At 38.7% G+C, this 23,370-nt stretch overlaps 1 protein-coding gene across 1 annotated transcript; it reads right to left on the bottom strand.

The window, feature by feature from the left end:
* Positions 1–2,583: 2,583 nt before the first annotated feature.
* LOC308702839 (uncharacterized protein) lies at positions 2,584–21,837 on the bottom strand (the record flags this gene model as incomplete). The annotated part of the gene is made up of 13 exons (XM_081385959.1): positions 2,584–2,717; positions 2,929–3,100; positions 10,587–10,685; positions 10,776–10,884; positions 10,975–11,087; positions 12,220–12,390; positions 12,464–12,543; positions 12,759–12,923; positions 13,570–13,680; positions 15,178–15,297; positions 16,748–16,852; positions 18,543–18,723; positions 21,823–21,837. 13 exons carry the CDS (start codon positions 21,835–21,837, stop codon positions 2,584–2,586), a joined length of 1,575 nt encoding a protein of 524 aa, XP_081242085.1.
* Between the last annotated feature and the right edge of the window lie 1,533 nt (positions 21,838–23,370).

Genomic DNA, 23,370 nt, shown 5'->3' with positions numbered 1-23,370 from the left:
GTGTATGTGCGTGTGTTTCTCTTATATATTTGTCTTTTTTTTTCTTTTTCTTTTTTTTTCGTTTGTTTACTCAATGTACCCCCTTGACTGTAGTTGCAATTCTTCAAAACCCAAAAAAAAAAGAAAAAAAAAAAAAAAAAGAATAGAATTAAAAAAAAAAGTGAGTGTGTGTGTTTCTCAAAACCTAGAATGCTACTTAGACTGCATTTTTTGGGCATGACTGGCTCATGACTGTCCTATAACTGACTCAGCTAACAAAAAAAAAATATATTTTCATATTAATTAATTCTATTTTATTCTAGTTTGCCAAGTATGTGGGACATTATAGGTGCATCACGAGCATAGCACATTTTCATTTATTTTAGACTAACTAACTAGCTTGATAAATACAATATTTTGACCATAAATGACTTAAAGGGATAGTTCACTGTTACAAACCTATGAGTTTCTATCTTATGTTGAACAAAAAGAAGATATGTTGAAGAATGCTGGTAGCTAGACCAAAATACTATGGAAGTCAATGGCAACTTCCAACTGTCTGGTTAACAACATTTTCAAAATACTCAGGTTTGGAACAACATAAGGGTGAGTAAATGATGACAGAATTTGCATTTTTTGGGTGAACTATCGCTTTAAGGAATGTTATATTTTGCTATAAATTCCGTATTTATTAGATTTTAAGTAACACCTCACAATAAGGTCTTATCAGTTAATAAACTAGCAATGAGCAATACATCTGTTACAGTATATCTTTGTAAACATTAGTTATTAAAATACAACTGTTCATTGTTAGTTTGTGTAGCTCAATATAAAAGAATAGGCCTAGCAGTATTGTACAGTGTGTATGTAAAATGTTACCGATCTTTTACCGAAAAAAAAAAATTAAACCTGTATCAAGACAAAAATAATTTTTTTAAATATCAAATTAAAACACACCTAATTTAAGCTGCTGTGGGCAATTTCTATGACCACTAGCAATCAAAAGTAATTGCATCAATAGCTGTTTCCAAAGAGGTTTCCCAGACACTCCCCCCATCTGCTATTGGTCGATCAAACAGTTAGTCCCGCCCCGAAATCACTTCATTGGTTAATGTCAACACGGGCCACGTGTTACACTTCTTGGTTGCTGTGTTTACAAGCTTAGTAAGACTGCCACATACTGTAGATAAGTATCATATCTCAGGACATGTAGGCTATTCCAATGATATCTGACAGGTTGTATGAAAATTTTATTTTTTATACTGCTACTTTAAAGTGCACAATACTCAAAGGGGGGATTTGGATGGAATATTTTTCATTTTTCCTTTTTATTACAATATTAAATAGTGGAGAGGGTGTGTTGAAGACTGGACATATTTAAACAGGTGAGAAGACCTTGGAAGCTTGTGAATTCACACAGCAGTCTGGTGTATTGAGACCATAACGTCTTGTTGAAACAGCACCACCCTAAGGACGACTTCTCCAGTTCATCACAATTACTCAGTGATAAATCAAAAGTCCTGTTTGTGTGGACAATATGGTTGTAGTTTGCAGCTACACATTTCCCCTCCAGCTTGTCTCACTGTTTAAAAAAACACAACAAAAAAAAAAAAAAAAAAAAAAAAAAAAATGAAACGGGTAGTATTTATTATTTATTAGTAGTTCGTTTTGGAATTAGCAACGGAGGCATTGGTTTAGATGCGTAAGAAATTAGTCCTACATACAAGAGCGTTTTAATGACAAAAACTTTACAAACGTCTTGAAATACATAATCTGAACAATGTTTCGAGGTGTGGTAACTGTAGTATAAGCGGAATAATTGACTTCAGGCCGTTGAATTATTAGAAAAATAATGCACACCCGAGGTGAACGGCCACTCCGCTTCGCGTCGTGACCGCATTACCACCTCGGGTGTGCATTATTTTTTTAATAATTCAACGGCCTGTCGTCAATTATTCCTTACATATATTAATGGCACCCCTGGTAAATATGATCAAAAATGGCTGTAAAAAAATAAATCTGCATTGTTTATCCTTTTGATCTTTTATTGAATGAAAGATCAAAAGGATAAACAATGCAGATTTATTTTTTACAGCCATATTTGATCATATTTACCAGGGGTGCCATTAATTCTGACCACAGCTGGGTGTATATATATATATATATATATATATATATATATATATATATATATATATATATATATATATATATATATATATATGTTTCCATATGTTTTGCACCTCAGGTGTTTGAGATAAAAAACAATGATTTGCATTCATCATTTACTTTTGATATAAAAAAAATCCACACATTCATAAATCTCAATATAATCAAATAGTCTTTCAGTCATTTTATGTAGCCTGCAGTCACCCCATGAATCTATGCAGCACATGTGTATATGTAATGCCTAGCATTGGTGTCAGTTCTTGTTCTGCATCTGAGCTAAATGTATCCCAATCGCATTCAGGCACAGCGAAAATTATAAAAATGTCCCACGTTATCAGATAGCACATCTTTCTTCATCTTCCACACTGATGATGAAGTTATTCTGTGTTGACTGCAAAGATGTGACTCTTGGTCATATAATGCCGTGCCTCATGTTCATTCGCAGGCCAATTTGCCATCAAAGCTGGACAGAGCGATAGCAAAGGCTTGAACTGCACACATGGGGTAATTATAGTCCAGAGTGAACATATCGTCTGCCACCCTTCCAAACTGCATCACAATGTAGCTATCTGAAAAAGAGAGCATTTACAGTAAGGTTCGGGTTTTTACATTCATCGTTACAATTCCAAAACCAGCACAATTCCAGCATAATATAGAATTAGAACAAAAATGTTCAATTTGTGACATTTTGTCCTTTTGAAAAGTTGTAACATTTGTGTAAGCCCAGCTGTAGAGGTAAAGGACATTGGCAGGAATGGCAATATCAGCAGTCTCACTCACTGTCTTTGCTGTGGACGATTTGGAAGTTCTTGACAGAGGCCTGTGTGACCCGTCCAGAGAAGTTGAGGACATAGGAAGCCGTGTCGTCGTTCCAAACTGGAGTTTTGTTGTGGAGTTCAATCAGGTTGTCCATCTGTCTGTTCTGGTAGCGCATGAGTATATTGTCGTTATCCTTTAGGTAAAATAACAAAATTGTTGTGGATGAACGAATTGGTCATTGTACAATGAAAACAGTGAAAAGACTGTGTCATTTATTTAAAGTGCATTTTTTATATCTGTCTAATCGAAAATTATGGTTTCTTTCGTTCAGTTTTACAAAAAGCAAATAACACTGCCCAAACAAAAAAAACGAGTAGTATTTTCACTTGACCCCAGAGTGTTGATGTGCAGAACATATACTGGCTAGCTTCAATGACTGCAGAAATTATTGTGGGTTGTATTCATTTTTCTAGCATTTGTTAGTACATAAGAGAAAATATGATGCATACGGATTTAAAGTCGTCTTTATTTATGGTTAGTTAACTAAATTAAATTAAACATTGACCAACAAAATTCTTCAAAGGTGAAAATTCTACTTTCATATTATAGATAATTTAGCTTTTGTTTATGGTGCGTAACACGAGAATGAACCTCATCGGTTCTTGCTGAAGCTCAAATGTGCTGCGTAACACGAGAATGATCCTCATTGGTTCTTGCTGAAGCTCAAACGTGCTGCGTAACACGAGAATGAACCTCATTGGTTCTTGAGGAAGCTCAAATGTGCTGCGTAACACAAGAATGAACCTCATCGGTTCTTGAGGAAGCTCAAATGTGATGCGTAACACGAGAATGAACCTCATTGGTTCTTGAGGAAGCTCAAATGTGCTGCGTAACACAAGAATGAACCTCATCGGTTCTTGAGGAAGCTCAAACGTGCTGCATAACACGAGAATGAACCTCATTGGTTCTTGCTGAAGCTCAAACGTGCTGCGTAACACGAGAATGAACCTCATTGGTTCTTGCTGAAGCTCAAACGTGCTGCGTAACACGAGAATGAACCTCATTGGTTCTTGAGGAAGCTCAAACGTGCTGCGTAACACGAGAATGAACCTCATTGGTTCTTGAGGAAGCTCAAACGTGCTGCGTAACACGAGGATGAACCTCATTGGTTCTTGAGGAAGCTCAAATGTGCTGCGTAACACAAGAATGAACCTCATTGGTTCTTGAGGAAGCTCAAACGTGCTGCGTAACACCAGAATGAACCTCATTGGTTCTTGAGGAAGCTCAAACGTGCTGCATAACACGAGAATGAACCTCATTGGTTCTTGAGGAAGCTCAAACGTGCTGCGTAACACGAGAATGAACCTCATTGGTTCTTGAGGAAGCTCAAATTCCTTCAGGACAAGCGAACAGCATACAAGAGACACGGCAAGAGCGCGCAAGTGTGTTTTTCTAGAATACTCTGTTCTCCTGTTATTTCAGTGCTGCATTTTAGTCAAGGTAAGGCCATCTTCGATTCTCTGCTTATTTAGTATTTTTAACTTCACATAATTCTGTATTTTAGTTAGACGCGTTGCCACATTAAACAAACAGCCGCGAGTGAAACTTATTATTGTTGCAGTCTAATTTGCACGTAAGCCTTTGCTCCTAGCACTTTCGATTTGGCCCATTCTCGCGTCATTCACTTAATTGGCCGACCGAAACAGCTGTACTCACTCAAGCGGTGAAAGCATTATCAGTATATCGGTGTAATTTGCGCGCTGTCGCGGAAGCGTCAGCGGAAGCGTTCAGCTCTCGTGTTCAGCCTCATCGTGTGAAGACCGACTCGGGTAAAGACCATCGACTCTACCTGCGCGACTCCACCGAGCAAGGACACCAGAAAGGCACTTAAGCATCTCCTTCTCCCTCTTCCTTCCCTCGTTCTATCTTATTGTTCACCTTACTCAACATGTGCTTTCAACACATTCCTGTTATCTCTCGCCAACGCCCTTTCATCACTCGCAAAAGGCTGCGCAATACTGCCAATCTGCGTCCCATTCTCTCATCCTCATACACTCCTCTCTCTCTTTCCGTGGGTCTATGGAATTGTCAGTCAGCAGTCAATAAAGCTGACTTCATTCCAGCCTTTGCCTCTCATTCTACTCTTAGTATCTTGGGCTTGACTGAGACCTGGATTCGTCCAGAAGACTCAGCAACCCCCGCTGCTCTTTCTAGCAATTTCTCCTTCTCCCACTCCCCTCGCCAGTCTGGGAGAGGTGGGGGTACAGGGCTTCTCGTTTCTAACTATTGCAAATACTCCACGCTCTCTTCTCTATGCAACAACAACTCATTTGAATATCATGCTATTACACTTACAACTCCCATTAAGATCCATATTGTAGTCATTTATCGCCCCCCAGGTCAGCTGGGTAACTTTGTAGATGAGCTGGATGTGCTGCTGTCCACTTTCCCTGAGGACGGCACCCCACTTCTAGTCTTCGGTGACTTCAACATCCATCTCGAAAAGCCGCATGCAACAGACTTCATCTCTCTCCTAACCTCTTTCGATCTCAAACGACTCATCACCTCAGGTACTCACAAATCAGGCAACCAACTGGACCTGGTTTACACACGCAACTGCACCACAGAGAACATTTTGGTGAGACCCCTCCATGTTTCAGATCATTTCCTCATTACTTTCAGCCTACAACTCTCTACCCCTGCACCACCAACCCCACCACCAGTCACTTTCAGGCAAAACCTGCGCTCACTTTCCCCCTCCCATCTTTCCTCTGCCGTGTCATCTTCTCTTCCCCCACCCTCACAATTCTCATCTCTGGATGTGAATACCGCAACGGACACCTTATGCTCCACTCTAACCTCTTCTCTAGACATTCTCTGCCCTCTCTCCTCCAGGCCAGCACGCACTACTCCCTCCAACCCCTGGTTGTCTGAGGTTCTTCGTGAACACCGGACTAAACTCAGGGCAGCGGAGAGGAAATGGAACAAATCAAAAGATGCATCTGACCTGAGTATGTATCAATCTCTCCTCTCGTCCTTTTCTGTTGATGTTCATGTGGCAAAATCTTCTTACTTCCACAACAAGATCAACAGTTCCTCCAACACACGATCACTCTTCAAGACATTCAACTCCCTCCTCTGTCCACCCCCACCACCGCCCGCCTCCTCCGTAACTGCTGACGATTTTGCGAACTTCTTCACCAACAAAACAACAGCTATCAGCAGTCAGTTCTCAGCACCACACACACAGGAACCCAGACCGACCCCTTCCACAGCCAATATTCCTCTGTCCTCCTTTTCCTCGCTAACCGAGGAAGAAGTATCTACACTTCTCCTCTCCAGTCATCCTACCACCTGCCCTCTAGACCCCATCCCCTCACACCTTCTACAAGCCATCTCTCCCATACTTCTACCATCACTCACACACATCATCAACTCATCCCTCCATACTGGCACTTTCCCCACAGCTTTCAAGCAGGCTCGGGTTACTCCACTGCTTAAAAAAACAACGCTAAACACATCATCTGTAGAGAATTACAGACCTATCTCTCTTCTACCATTCATTGCGAAAACACTTGAAAGAGCTGTTTTCAACCAAGTAACATCCTTCTTGTCTCTAAACAACCAGCTAGATGTCAACCAATCTGGCTTCAAGAAAGGGCATTCAACTGAGACTGCACTACTGTCAGTCACAGAAGCCCTACGGATCGCAAAAGCTGCTTCCAAATCTTCAGTCCTCATTCTCCTGGATCTGTCTGCTGCCTTCGACACAGTGAATCATCAGATCCTTATGTCCAGCCTCTCAGCACTGGGCATCACAGGAACTCCTCTCCACTGGTTCGAGTCCTATCTCACAGGTAGGTCCTTCAGGGTCGCATGGAGAGGCGAGGTATCCAGAGCACATCAGCTGACCACAGGTGTTCCTCAGGGTTCAGTTCTTGGTCCCCTCCTCTTCTCCATCTACACCACATCACTGGGACACATCATACAGGCACACGGCTTCTCCTACCACTGCTATGCTGATGACACACAGCTCCCCCTCTCGTTTCAACCAGATGATCCCACAGTAGCTGCACGGATATCAAGCTGTCTGGCGGACATCTCCACATGGATGAAGGAACATCACCTGCAGCTCAACCTGGCAAAGACTGAGCTTCTCGTCCTCCCTGCCAATCCGTCTCTACAGCACGACTACACCATCCAGCTAGAGTCATCATCAATCACCCCATCAAGGTCGGTCAGAAACCTTGGAGTAACGTTTGATGACCAGCTGACCTTCACAGATCACATTTCAAAGACAGCTCGATCATGCAGGTTTGCACTGCACAACATCAGGAAGATCAGGCCTTTCCTAACTGAGCATGCAACACAACTTCTCGTCCAGGCCCTGGTCATTTCTAGGCTTGACTACTGTAATGCTCTTCTGGCTGGACTTCCAGCATGTGCAACAAAACCCCTACAGTTGATCCAGAATGCTGCAGCTCGCCTTGTCTTCAACGAGCCCAAGAGGGCACACGTCACTCCACTGTTCATCTCTCTGCACTGGCTACCTCTCGCTGCTCGCATCAAGTTCAAGGCATTGACGCTTGCTTACAGATCTGTCACAGGCTCAGCTCCCTCCTACTTTCACTCACTCCTACAAGCCTACATCCCTACCAGACGCCTACGATCGGAAAACGAGCGACGCCTCGTGGTTCCATCACAGAGAGCCACAAAATCACTCTCCAGAACATTCTCATTCACAGTTCCATGCTGGTGGAACGCACTCCCCTCCCTCATCCGGAAAGCAGAATCCCTGACAACATTCAAAAGACAGCTGAAAACCCATCTCTTCCGTGAGCACTTAACCTCATAAAAAAAAAAAAAAAAAAAAAAAAAAAAAATTCCTTTCCCTTTGAAACATCACTTATCAGGCTTATGCTACTCTGAATAATGTCTGAACTTCGTATTTTGAGCACTCCTTGCGTTGTTGTTGTTGTTTTTGCCTCTTTTAGATGACTCGCTTATTTAGTCCTAATTTGTAAGTCGCTTTGGATAAAAGCGTCTGCTAAATGACTAAATGTATGTAAATGTAAATGTGCTGCGTAACACGAGAATGAACCTCATTGGTTCTTGAGGAAGCTCAAATGTGCTGCGTAACACGAGAATGAACCTCATTGGTTCTTGAGGAAGCTCAAATGTGCTGCGTAACACGAGAATGAACCTCATTGGTTCTTGAGGAAGCTCAAATGTGCTGCGTAACACGAGAATGAACCTCATTGGTTCTTGAGGAAGCTCAAACGTGCTGCGTCACACGAGAATGAACCTCATTGGTTCTTGAGGAAGCTCAAACGTGCTGCGTCACACGAGAATGAACCTCATTGGTTCTTGAGGAAGCTCAAACGTGCTGCGTCACACGAGAATGAACCTCATTGGTTCTTGAGGAAGCTCAAATGTGCTGCGTAACACGAGAATGAACCTCATTGGTTCTTGAGGAAGCTCAAACGTGCTGCGTAACACGAGAATGAACCTCATTGGTTCTTGAGGAAGCTCAAATGTGCTGCGTAACACGAGAATGAACCTCATTGGTTCTTGAGGAAGCTCAAATGTGCTGCGTAACACGAGAATGAACCTCATTGGTTCTTGAGGAAGCTCAAACGTGCTGCGTAACACCAGAATGAACCTCATTGGTTCTTGAGGAAGCTCAAATGTGCTGCGTAACACGAGAATGAACCTCATTGGTTCTTGAGGAAGCTCAAACGTGCTGCGTCACACGAGAATGAACCTCATTGGTTCTTGAGGAAGCTCAAATGTGCTGCGTAACACGAGAATGAACCTCATTGGTTCTTGAGGAAGCTCAAATGTGCTGCGTAACACGAGAATGAACCTCATTGGTTCTTGAGGAAGCTCAAACGTGCTGCGTCACACGAGAATGAACCTCATTGGTTCTTGAGGAAGCTCAAACGTGCTGCGTCACACGAGAATGAACCTCATTGGTTCTTGAGGAAGCTCAAACGTGCTGCGTCACACGAGAATGAACCTCATTGGTTCTTGAGGAAGCTCAAATGTGCTGCGTAACACGAGAATGAACCTCATTGGTTCTTGAGGAAGCTCAAATGTGCTGCGTAACACGAGAATGAACCTCATTGGTTCTTGAGGAAGCTCAAATGTGCTGCGTCACACGAGAATGAACCTCATTGGTTCTTGAGGAAGCTCAAACGTGCTGCGTCACACGAGAATGAACCTCATCGGTTCTTGCAGAAGCTCAAACGTGCTGCGTAACACGAGGATGAACCTCATTGGTTCTTGAGGAAGCTCAAATGTGCTGCGTAACACGAGAATGAACCTCATTGGTTCTTGAGGAAGCTCAAACGTGCTGCGTAACACGAGAATGAACCTTATCGGTTCTTGAGGAAGCTCAAACGTGCTGCGTAACACGAGAATGAACCTCATTGGTTCTTGAGGAAGCTCAAACGTGCTGCGTCACACGAGAATGAACCTCATCGGTTCTTGCAGAAGCTCAAACGTGATGCGTAACACGAGAATGATCCTCATTGGTTCTTGAGGAAGCTCAAACGTGCTGCGTAACACGAGAATGAACCTCATTGGTTCTTGAGGAAGCTCAAACGTGATGCGTAACACGAGAATGAACCTCATTGGTTCTTGCTGAAGCTCAAACGTGATGCGTAACACGAGAATGATCCTCATTGGTTCTTGAGGAAGCTCAAACGTGCTGCGTAACACGAGAATGAACCTCATTGGTTCTTAAGGAAGCTCAAACGTGATGCGTAACACGAGAATGATCCTCATTGGTTCTTGAGGAAGCTCAAACGTGCTGCGTAACACGAGAATGAACCTCATTGGTTCTTGAGGAAGCTCAAACGTGCTGCATAACACGAGAATGAACCTCATTGGTTCTTGCTGAAGCTCAAACGTGCTGCGTAACACGAGAATGAACCTCATTGGTTCTTGAGGAAGCTCAAACGTGCTGCGTAACACGAGAATGAACCTCATTGGTTCTTGCTGGAGCTCAAACGTGTTGCGTAACACGAGAATGAACCTCATTGGTTCTTGAGGAAGCTCAAACGTGCTGCGTAACACGAGAATGAACCTCATTGGTTCTTGAGGAAGCTCAAACGTGCTGCGTAACACGAGAATGAACCTCATTGGTTCTTGCTGGAGCTCAAATGTGCTGCGTAACACGAGAATGAACCTCATTGGTTCTTGAGGAAGCTCAAACGTGCTGCGTAACACGAGAATGAACCTCATTGGTTCTTGAGGAAGCTCAAACGTGATGCGTAACACGAGAATGAACCTCATTGGTTCTTGAAGAAGTTCAAACGTGCTGCGTAACACGAGAATGATCCTCATTGGTTCTTGCACATCAAGCAAACTTGCTTGAGCTTCCATTTGCCACAACTGATGTGTGAGTTGATGAATATGAATATGTGAATAAAAGCCTAGTTTGACCAATTATCAGTAAACCAATGGGTAATCCGTATTACTTTCTAATTATAATTAAACCAATCTACCATTTTATGTAACTTGGTAAAAGGGGCAGTCTTGATGAAAAAAATGAGATGACTAACTTTTAAGACTTAAAGCACATTTTTCCAATGTGAATGAGCCTTTATTGTGAATTTACTTGCTTGCCTTTGTTGTAGCATGTCAGAGTCAGATATAGCAGCAACTGAACTCACTGTTCGTGGACATATCGGCACTCGCTCGTTGTCGTCGTCCATGCCTGGGATGATCACAGTCATTTTTCTGGGCCCTTTAAACCCCAACACATTTGTCTCCTGGACAGAAACACCAGTATCCACTTTAAAACTTCTAAAAGATTATCCAACCTCCAGGTCGACTGTGGAGGAACTGAAGTGAGCACTCACGTAAATGATAGCCGCTAGCTCTTGCCGGGCGTTAGACATGTCCCTGAGGGCCCGGTCAGGGTTGAGACCGTTGTCAAACACTGTGAACTTGGTACCCATGAGATTGGACCTAAAAAGAATAGAAACCACAAAACAAAACAAAAGTGAGTAGCTCAGCAATCATACTTGTTTTGCGCACATTTTCTATCAGACGAGTTACCTCAGCTTTCCGATAAAATTATCTCCTCCCCGTGACAGGTCAGTGGCATCTATGGATATCAAATAATTTGACGTTGCACTCTTTTTTCTTTTTCGACCAGCCAATAGGAAGACCTGCAGGATGGAGTGAAATGGCAGAGAGGGTCCCTAGTTAGTCATCAATAGAGCTTTTCACACTGTTGAACCTCAGTGGTGTTTTTAACAGAAGTCTCTTCTGCTCACCAAGGCTGCATTTATTTGATTAAAAAAAAAAAAGTAAAATTGTTAAATATTATGACAATTTAATATAACTTTTCTATTGTAACATATTTTAAAATGTAATTTATTCCTGTGATCAAAGCTGAATTTTCAGCATCATCACTCCAGTCTTCAGTGTCACATGATCCTTCAGAAATCACTCTAATATGCGGATTTGATGCTCAAAAAACATTCATTATTATTATCAATTTTGAAAACAGTTGTGTAATTTTTTTTTTCAGGATTCTTTGATGAATAGAAAGTTCAAAAGAACAGAATTTATTTGAAAAAGAAGCATTTGTAACATTATAAATGTCTTTACTGTAACTTTTGATCAATTTAATTCATTCTTACTGACCCCAAACTTTTGATTTGAACTGTAGTATTTAATGTTACAAAAGCTTTCTATTTCAGATAAATGCGGTTCTTTTGAACTTTCTATTCATCAAAGAATCCTGAACTAAAAATGTAAATAACTGTTTTCAACATTGATAATAATGAGAAATGTTTCTTGAGCATCAAATCCTCATATTAGAATGATTTCTGAAGGATCATGTGACACTGAAGACTGGAGTAAAGATGCAGCAAATTCAGCTTTGATCACGGGAATAAATTAAAATTTACTATATATTCACATAGAAAACAGCTGTTTTAAATTGAAATAATATTTCACAATATTGCTGTTTTTTTTTTTTTTATCTTCCCGATACAAAACTTTTAAATGGTAGTTTATGTGCAATTCTAGAGCCTTTATGTAATCATACTATCAAGCTACTGAAACTGCAAATTTGCAAATAAGGATGTTAACCCAGGATTTAGGGATGAACAGTGTGAAATGTCTGTTTATGAATACCCAGGATTAACTTAACCCCAACCCTAATTTCTAATTTGTTCATATATCCTTAGTAGACCTATACATTTCAAAATATTGATACTATCCTCTTATTCACTACAAAACCTTGTAGAATTGTCAGTAGTTCTGCAAGATTCTGAACTAAGAGTAAGTCACCTTCTTCTCGTTGTCTAAATGGAGGTAATAGGTGGGGTAGAAGCCTCTGTCCATCCCACGCTTATCTCGCGTCAGTTTACACTTGATGGTGGTTCCCTGAGGCGCAGACTGAAGAACAAACTCCTCAAGGTCATCGAACTCAATCTCCGGTGATGGAGGCCTCTCCTCCTCCTGTCACAAGAGACATTTTACTATTCAGATCTTTGCCTCAGGATGACATTGCCTCAATTCACAGGAGTCTTACCTTTTTACTTTTCTTTCCTTTGCCTTTCTTCTTTTTGGGCACTTCTGTATCATCATCGCTTTCATCAGATTTAGCAGCGTCTAAAATGAGAAGCATTTATAAGCAGCTTAAAGGAATGAACGTTATTTTGTCTTTAAGTTGTTTTCTTTGTAATAAAGAAATGTGAAGTTACAGGGATTGTATGAAAATTTAAGTTTAGATAAGTAAAGATTTTTGGTTTTTAAGCACATGTGGTTATCTTTTGTCCAAATTTTTTTTTACAAACAAACAGTTTATATAGAAGTCTTCCACTTACTCTTTTTCTTGTTATTCTTCTCTTTGTCCTTATTACTCTTGTCTTTCTTCTTGTCTTTGTCTTTGTCTCCAGCTTGAAACATGGAGGAGGTGTTGGCAGTGGATTTCTTTTTGCTCTTGCTGGGTTTAATCTCTGGCTCACTCTCATCGCTGTCGGACATAATGGCTGGAGCAGATGCTTAAGTTCCAGTCAGCAAATTTGACAATTACACCTTTTATTAATAATAATCTATCAAAACACTATGGTCCCACTATGCATGCATTTTTTTTTTTTATTGTATTACTAATTATTTAATTATACACTCCAAGAAATGTCCAAATCATATTTGACCCCAACATAAAATGTATATTTAAATGATATATTGCATAAAAAAATTAAGTCAACACTTGTAGATATATATTTGCATTTTAACCTAATTTTCGGAACTATTTTAAAAAAAAAAAAGATTGTTAAGTTTTTTACTCGATGCATAATGTTTTTTCCCCAAGCAAGATGTTTGTGTGTGTGTGTATTAAATCACAATAAAAAAATATGTTTTACATTACGTTTTTATTAATTTAAATAATACATCTTTGTTTTACTTTACAGAAATGAGAATTCGTAATTGTACTGAAAATATTGTAGCAATACAAAAAAACGCAATTGTCGAATAAAAATGCTTCATATTTTTTGCACATTATTTGATTTTGATTTTAAGGTGAAATATGACCCAGACATTCTTGGTGAGATATGACCCAGAAAAGCTTTGGGAGATAGTTGCTTTTAGCAACACAATGATTAATGTACAGTGTTTTAAGAAAAGTGAAATTACCTTTCTTTTTTGCGATAAAATCTGGTTTATCTCCGTTTATCTGAAACATAGAAGCTGGCTCCTTTTTTGCCTTAGATGTCTTTCCTTTGCTCTCTGATTCACCTTTATTCTCTGCAGAGATAATAAATTGTGAAAAAAAAAAAAAAAATAACTCAGTATTTTCTACAATGATGGCTCGCCTGCAACAAAACCTAAGAGTTAAGTCATTGAAGCCAATGTAGAGTTCGTTCACAGGGTATTTAAGTGACAAGTTAGGACCAGTTCCCAGAATTCCCCTGGGGTTATTAAGGTGTGCCAGCTTCAGATAATCAGCACAGCTTCTAATTGAAGAACAATTCTTTTCAATATGGAAATGCTGCGGTTAATGGCTCAATAGGCTCCATCACAACAACCAGAAAATAACAACAAATATTCAAAGAACATTATGCTAACATTCCTTTTTTTTTTTGGTTACGGAAACATTCCACTTTGCAAACATTATGCTAATGTTACTTTTGAATGTTCTTTAACATTCTGAAACAAGTAACAGCATTTAAAAAAAAAGTTAGATTAATGCCCAACTAAACGTTTCAGAAAAAAAACCTTCCATGAATGATATATAAAGTTTTTGTGCTAACATTTCAAGAATATTATTAAAGACCAGATAACTTTGAACAAACATTCTATTAACGTTACTGGAAGAACGTTTGTTCATAACTTTGAGAGAACCTCTCCAGGATGTTAGCCAAAGTTCTGAGAACGTTTCCTGTTAGCTGGGGAGTTTTTCAGTATGAATGTTAAAACAGCGATATCTTAGTATCAGAGTGCCATTAGTTCTAAAAAGAGCTGCTCTTTTTTTTTTCATCAAAAAACATTGTTGAACTTTTAAAACATGCTTCAAGGTTTCCACAGCACCATACATTAAACTTGAAGCTTTTAATAGGACCCCCAGAGGAGGTCATCTGTGTATGTTTTCAATCATCTAGGTCACTGCAGATTGTCTGGTAAAACGCATTAGTTAGCAGCTGGACTTTATTTTTTTATTTGTCTAAGTCGTTTCTCCACTTATCCGAGTGGCTTGATCAGACACCCCCCGAGGAGCTCACCATCTGTCTTTTAACAACAGGGAAAATGAGGCCAAGCAAACGAATCCCTAAAACCATAAGTAAAAAACAAGAGTTAAATTCACTTGAAAGTCCCCACTTCAGCTCATAGACAAACCGGAGTGGTGATCTTTTAGACAGCTCTGCCGTATTGTTCTGGCTAATCTTCTTAGCTCACGAGATCTAGCTAATCCTCTTCCTGAGCAGCAAACCCCCATGCATGTGTACATAACCACATTAAGAGTTACACACACTGAAGCCATTGTCTAAGTTTCCTCTGATTCGATACCTGAAGTGTTTTGCTCTGAGGGGGGAAATAAACCTAAAAATCTCAAACTGTTTTACGGACCCAAAAATACTCTCTGTATGGAAAACACACTCAACCCCCCAACAAAGTGCAAAGTTCAAAGTGACTCTTATAATAACATAAATGCCACTTGGCTGTTGAAACTAATGGAACAAAGCGCAAAATGAACCTTGGCCTCGCTCATTAGCATGCATTCAAGTGTGAATACGCTCAACTGACCTTTGGCCTTTGATTTCTTTTCTTTGGTGCCAGCAGGGGAGCTTTCTTTGGTGGTTTTCTTCTTTGTCTTCTTCTGTGAGGTCTCCTCTTCATCATCCCCATCATCTTCATCAGCAGAATCTAATCAAAATGACGGTTAGAAACGTCAATTTTGAAGAACAAATCATATAAATGGTTCCAGCAGGGTGTGGTTGGTTATCATGGCAAGCAACACAGTGGCAGAATGAGGAGCTAAACATTAAGGCAGGGAGCATCAGATCAACAGCAAAAATGAAGAAAGACATTTTGAGAAAATTGTTGAAAGCCCATATATAAAATTACTTATACTGTGACATAATTGCTTACTTTTTTTTTTTACTTTTGACCAATAGGTGGCGCTGACAATTACACACACAAAGTTTGGTGTCAACATGTCAAATCTTTCCAGAGATACAGACTTAGATGCAGTTTGGCATTTTGCCATCACATTAGTTGATTCAGTATACGAAAAACTGACATAAAATCCATAACTTTTTGCCGACATGGGCTGAAGATGATCTAACTCTAATTTGATGAAAATCAGACAAAAGAGAAGTTCGAAAAAGTAGGTTTTTAAAGAAAATCAAAGTGACGAACAGGAAGTTTGGCTGACTATGGCAAAATTGGTATCCATCATTTCAGCATGACTCAAGGAATACAATAGAAATGCTACACCAAATCTAAAGAGACAAGTTTTATGATTTTTGGTCAAACTGTTTAGAAGTTATAAGCGAAAAACTGTGCGGGTTCCCACAGGTCATGGTTGTCATAACACACCAAGTTTGGTCAGAATACGCTAAACAATGGTTGCAGACATATAGCCTTGTGTCCATTTGCGTGCTCTTCGTTGAATTGTTCGTGCATTATTCAAGAACGGTTTGATAAATAAACTTGAATTCCACTTTTTTTTTTTTTTTTTTCAAGATGGTCTGAAGATGATCTTATACAATTTTCATGGAAATCAGAGCAATGGTCTAGGAGGAGTTTGAAAAAGTAGATTTTGAAAAAAAATGGTGGACAGAAAGTTTGGCAGACTATGGCAAAATTGGTATCTATGTTATCGGCATGACCCAATGAATCTATTAAGTTTTATTACAATAGGCAAACTTAATCAAAAGCTATTGGCATTTTTTAAAATGTAAATATAGCATTTTACCACATGAATGGCTGATGCCCAAAATGGCAGACATGGGGGGAAAAAAATCCAAAATGTCATGACGGAAAATGATGTCAATCAAATCTTCTTGAGCCAAGGAATTGGAGGAAAAATATTATTTAGCTTCTTATGAGCCCTTACGGCTCAAAAGTTATTAGCATAAACGTGAGTGCAACTCACAGTTGGTGGCGCTAGAGGGATTGAGTTACAGACTCCTAAATTGCTGTGGTTAATGTTTAGACTGTGTACCAAATTTCATAAATTTTTACCATACAGTTACAATATGGGATGCCATGAGAGAATGACAAGTTTCCTACATGACAAGTAATGGATAGATGGATGGAATTTAATGATTATCAATTTTGCACTAATTGATGGATTAAAAATCACTTATACCTTTCTTCTTCTTAGGAGTACTCTTGGTCTTCTTTTTTATGTTCTTCTCTGTTATTTCTTCTTTGTCCTTCTCGGTTTTCTTTTTCTTTACTGTTTTGCTCTCTGCTGAGAAGTGAAAAGAAGTTGTTTTAGCAACCATAGATCATTCCACTAGTACAAAATGACAGTGCTCCCAAAAAAGTGTTAAAATACTAAGCACTTAAAAAATATCTGAATGTCATTTAATAATCAACTGGCCCCTATAACGACCATTTCCTGTTTAGTTTTGTTGTTCTTTGTGGATACGTTTGCATGCAGCCAAATGATCCGTAAGTAATCGGATTGACGGCTCAATTGGACTGAAAAGACTTCATGCAAACACCTTACTCGATCCAATTTAGCTCGATCCGAACGAATTTCAATCGGATTGAATTGGCGGTTTATTCCTTTTCTAATCCGATCGAGAGAACATGTAAACACTTGATCGGATTGAAAACCGAAACTGAAAGGACTGCGCAAGTGCAATGATGTAGAAATAGCGTAATGACGTATGACGCGCAGAACGAGCTGTTCTTCCTGATGACTAAAGTGTCATATAAATGAGTGTCCCGTCATCCTAAAATTCTCCTTTCGTTCAGCGTCTGTGAATTGAAAAAGTTGTGCATGTAAATGTAGTCACAAGTTCTTGTTCTCATTTATTGCCATGGTTACTGATTGAGTAACGCACCTGTTCCTTGTTCTGTTGATTACCATTCCTTGTGTATATAAGCCCTCAATTCTAGTGGGTTCAGTGTTGTCAACGTTCTCTGGGTTGGGTTCTCTGTAAAGTCTCTTTGTATTAATTTATTCCACGTCACGCATCTTGATTCTCTTCTGGAGGATTATACTACACAGCGTTATGTGATATCCCTAAGCTCTTTTTTTTAATACATGTATTAAAAATACATCAGTTCTCCCAGAGTTCACGCAGGTGTTCTAGCAGAGTAACCAAAGATGCCACTCTTAGTAGAATAGGTTCTACTGTATATAGAGCCTTAAAGGGTTCTGTCAGGCGCTTACGTACAGTATATAACCCTTATTCACAGCAGCGCCATCTTTGATTTTTAAACCAAAGCGAGGCTGTGAGGGATAGACAAACATCTCTTCAGTGGGTTGTACTGTTATTTAATGTGTTTTTGGATTATTCTGCTTATAAGACACTACAAAAATATCTTTCCGAGAAATTTCAGTAGACAAAAAAAAAAAAAAAAAAAAGACAATGTGAGCTGTGGAATCATTTTATGGATTTAGTTTTAATTCATTAATTTTGCTAATAAAATGTTATCAATTAAACTTCTCATAAACATACTTTATCATTAGAAAAAATTAAATAACTGTTGAACATTAAAATGTATTATGCAATCATTTGCAACATTTCTCCTTATATAGAACATTTGTGACATAATGCGTTTGTTAAAATCGAAACCCTAGGGTTCTATATAGAACCCCACTGAACCTTTTTTTTCTAAGAGTGTGGAGTATCACATTCACTCCATGTTCCATAACGTCCATAATAAAGTCTATCATTTTAAAACTGACAAATGTCTTATTTTGGAATGTATTGATTAAAAAAAATGCTTTTTTGTTATCTTAATGAAATGATATTCATTAATTTTTGTATTTTAAGTTTGTTGTTTTTTTCGGTAGCCCCTGTACAGTATTTCTCTCAGAAAAGAAGCTTGAACATGTGACAATGCAATGTCAATGTAAGCATTGTTTGGTGATTAATTTATTTCCCAAGGAGCATCCGAATCATTTAAATCTAGTAAAAAGTCACAACAGTTGCAAAAGTATGGGTTTGTTCTGTGTGAGATGTGTAATGTATCAGACTGACTCTTTGAAGGCGTATTCTCCTCGTCTGGCAACTCTTCAGTCTTTTTAGCTTTGCTCTTTTTCGGTTTGTCTTCGGCTCCATTGGCCTTTCCAGAATCTGCCTCCGGCTTCTTCTTTTTTGTCTTCTATGTGGCTGTTAATAAGGACAATGAATCACATTTACAGTTTTTCCTTTACATGCTTGTACGTTTCTGTGCACAGCAGTGTAAACGTAAGCAATAGTTACTTACCCATTGCCAAACGTCAATGAAAGCAAGCAAAAGGATGCACATACTTTAGAAATTTACATTACTTGAAATCATACATTGTTAAATTCATGTTCCCTTATAATCTTTAATCAAAATAACTTCTCCTCCCTCTTGTCCCTCTCTTCTCTTCTTTAATGGTGTGTTTACTGGCATGACCAACCTGAGATCCACCAATTGCAAGCAACAACCATCCAATCAATTCCCTATGGACAAAATCCCAACCTACATTTTGTTTGTTAGAGAACTCAGATAAAAGTTGTAATAGAGAAGAAAAGACCCAACTTCCAATTCATGCCGTCTTACACAAAGACATGAGTCTTACATTAATCTTTGTAGTGTGATAATCATGTCTACACGTTTCTGAAGGACAAACAATCAATCAACATTTTCTGTACATTCAAACATTGGTCAAACAAAGGAGGTTTAACTGGTGTGGCACATTGGTTTAAGACGTGACCTCTTATGTACAGAATGCTGCAGGAGGAGAAAGTCTAATTCTTACACAATGTGGGCCGGACGTCACAGCCTGCTTCCGTACTGCACGGAGTGGGGAACACATAATCTGATTAGTTCCAATCTTATATGAGTATTTATAGACCTCTCTTTAACAAAGAGCATAGACAGTGGGATCCTTGATTTCTGCCGGCATGGGGATTTTACACATACATTATGGAAAATCCCTCCGTAGACCGTTACCCACAATAGATTCAGTTTTGTATGTACTGTAAGTGAGGTTCTGTTTGACAGAAACATCCAAACACATCTGCTTGTTTGGCTGAGAAACATTGATTGGATAATTTTTAATTACGGTTAATGTTTAATAGATGCCATAATTTCAGGGGAAATCTGTTTGGGGTCAGCGAGTTTCAGTGCCATCACGCACCAGTGGCCTCGGTCAACCCCTTTCTGACATATTCTCGCTCCTTTTCTCCTCCCTTTCTGGTTAAAAATGTAACAGGATACTCAGGAAAAAGGAAACACATGTATAAAATATTTCCTGTTTTTGAAAAACAAACATTTAAAAATATTAAACATGGAAAACCTGTTCTACAGCCTGTTCTGTATTATTTCCAATGCCAAAAATATTCCAGAGAAAGGGTAACACTTTATATTAGGTGTCATAAAATAATAATTGTTAGGTCCAATGTACTTATTGTGTTGATGTTGAATTTCAAAAAAGGTTTGGTGGTGTGGGTTGGTTTAAGGGTGGGTTAAGGTGTAAGGGAAGGTCAACAGTGTAATCAAACATGTAATTACAGAAATTAATTACAGCTGTAATTGCATGCAAGTTATACAAATATACAATGTAAAAACATGCATGCATGCAATAAGTTCACTGTATCAAATAATTAATTCAAGTCAGGGATAATGTACGTCCAGTCTGTTGTTATCTCAGAATAAACCCCCGACAGGGTGATCAGGACCCCGACTTGAAGCAGAGCACATAAGTAAATAATTATACATGAAATATTCATCTGAGACAAAATATTGTATTAGCTCTTTAAGCGTAAAGCTTCCGCTGAGAAAGGAGCAAGCAAGTTCAAACTAGACGGACATTTAAGGGATACAATATAGTCATACCCCTTATTACACGCCATTTCGCCACATAAATAATTATGTGATGATAGATATTGATTTGGGATGATTTGAGATGTTTTAAAATCATACCTGTTTGTTATCTTATAATCCAACAGTGTACAAAACAATAGTGGCAGGAGCTGTAGCTATAACTATAGAGAGCGAGGCCACGATACAGGATGGCATAATTAAATAACTGTACACAAAATATTGATTTGACTGAGTTTTGCTATTTTATTAGCACAACAAACGCAAAACTTCCAGAAGGAAAAAACGTTCCTAGCAAACTTACAGCGCTGCTGACTTCAGTAACCCGAATGAGCCTGTGTTTCTGTTTTCAGGGAATAACATACCGCTGGATGGCACGATTGACCAATCAGAATCAAGCATTCCATAGAGCCGTGTAATAAATGGTAGTAGATTGTAGTTAAAGACACTTAAAATAAAGTGGGATCAAACACATTTTTAGAAACATTTTGGCATTAAAAGGTAATTTTAAATTCAATTGATTATTCAATTCTTAACAATTTGATCTATTACTTTAATTTTAACCTAACATTTTAACCAATATACCAGGAGCCATCTAGAACAAAGACAAGAGCACACTGAATCCATTTGCTGCTAATATTATGAAAGTCAATGTGGTTAGCATTGCTTTCCTCTTCTAAAGACTTTCTAAATCTTGCCAATAAGAAGACACAATCAATCAGATGATCAAAGAGTCACTTTGGTCAATCAAGATATTACACAATTTCCAGACTACAAACTATACCTAACCTAAAGGCAAAGGGCTCCCTTGGCTTACGTAATCAAGAGCCCAAATGTATTGCCAATAAGAACATATTTGTATATGCTATTTTATTAAAAAAGAAAAAGATAAATCTCAAAACAGCCCTTAAGAAAACCTTTAACAGATTCAGCAAATTAATTGACAAATTAAGATACAAAATGACTTTTACTATAAGAAAAGATATTCGATTATAGATTATTAGAATGGATGACTAATGAATGACAATCTTAGAGAATCTGGACTTGTAAACAGGATCAAGGCAGAATGAGTCTTTGAGGTGGATTGTGGCACTGCCATCTTGAGATTACAAATTTGCAGTTAAAAAGGCTCTTGAAAAGTGTGAAAATCACAAACTAGTACATATTACGTCCAGCAAAAGATCACTGACACATGTACGCTGACAGGAAACACTAACTAATCAATCAAACATACTTGTATTAACAAATTTAGGCTTGTTTAGTGGCTTCTAGTTCAACATTTTCTTAGTTTTGGTTCCATTACTGCTTAAGACATCCGTACTCTTAATACATTGAAATTTAAGACATCTTTAACTGCATTTAGAAACTAGAAGCTCTTTTCGGCTATAAGACGCCACAGTTAAGATGTACCTTCTCTGCAGACATGGTTATTGAGATGACATCGGTTCAAGAGTAAAAGTCCAGGCAAGAGAGCAGATGAAGCTGTCATGTGTGTTTATATGAGTGTGTGCTGAGGGCATCAGTGTGGCTGATTATGAAAGCTAGTTTAGCCCAGAGAAGTTGATAATAGGATTCAGTGCAAAGCCCATCTGCCTCAGGAGCAACAAAACAACACAAGAGGAATGTACCATTCCTCAGTGTACAATGTTACACACTACATTATCAGCAGAACCATTTAAAGTCCCCCTGTAGTCAATCATTTTATCCCTTAAAACTCATCTTTGATCACCAAAATGACATTTTTAAACATTTTGTCCTTGAAAAAAATTCCTTCATGCCTTAAAATAGCTTGAATGTAACTCCACACCCTTGCCTCATTTAGTATATATGGTTCTATGATTATGCAAATTAGCCCCGCCTCCACTCACTCGCTCCAGCTCAGAGATCCACTCATTGATGATCACTTGTTGATCTGATTGGTTAGGTAGTTTGTGACATCAGAAACACCAGTGATTTCAAACTGCATTTATGAGACTGTCTTTGATTCACTGCCGTTTTAAGGAGAAAATACTCAGCAATGGTGTTGACTTATGAATTTACACATGGTTTGTCTTAAAGCGTATTAAAAACACCACATAAACATAAACAACATTAGAAGCTGGAATTTCACCAAAGGGGGACTTTAAGTGAAAAAGTAGTGTTGTCGTCGTATCACTGAGATACTATTATATTTTTATTAATATTTGGAATTAGTTTTTTCATTTTTATATTTACTGTTTTCATTTTAATTTTAGTTAAAGTATTGGTAAACATTTTTTAATTCATTTTCAAACCTTTCACCTGTATACATTTTTATTTCGGTTTTAGTTTTAGATATTATTATCCAATATACTGATATTTATGTTTTCTTTCACAACTGTTTGCCTTCACTTAAGACATAACTATGACAAAACATAACTATGATTACGTTTACGAGGACACTGGCCAAGATTATGTCTTTTTGACATAATTTTGTTTGAATATGTCTGTTTGTAACGCAAGTAGATGTGAAAGTGAGCTCAGTTCAGTATTTGCGCTCTGTCTGAAACACGGACTTCTAGGTGTGTGCTTTGGAGTAATGAATTGAGTTCCTTTTAATGTCTTTTTGCGCTTGAATACTTAAATTGGCAAGGATTAGACTTCTAGGCAGGTGGAGCTGGGGAGGTGGAGGGGTTCAGAGGAACTCTGATAGCGCTGCAGGTCTAGCTTAAAGGTGCTCTAAGCGATGTCATGCGTTTTTTAGGCCAAAACATTTTTTGTCACATACAGCAAACATCTCCTCACTAGACACCACAGGCTCCACAAACGGCAACAAAAACAAACTGGGCTCACCCGCACCACGAGACACAACAAACAGTGTTCCAGCCAATCACTGGCAAGAAGTATTTGAGGGTGGGGTTTGGGGGGTTAGTGCGCGTTCACATGAAGGGGGTGTGGAGGAGAAAGAAGCATGAAGAGGGAAGTTTGAATTATGGCCGA

Source organism: Scardinius erythrophthalmus (assembly GCF_964197995.2).
Source record: "Scardinius erythrophthalmus genome assembly, chromosome: 15".
Classification (NCBI taxonomy): domain Eukaryota; kingdom Metazoa; phylum Chordata; class Actinopteri; order Cypriniformes; family Leuciscidae; genus Scardinius; species Scardinius erythrophthalmus.
This window is presented reverse-complemented; position numbering and strand designations above follow the sequence as displayed.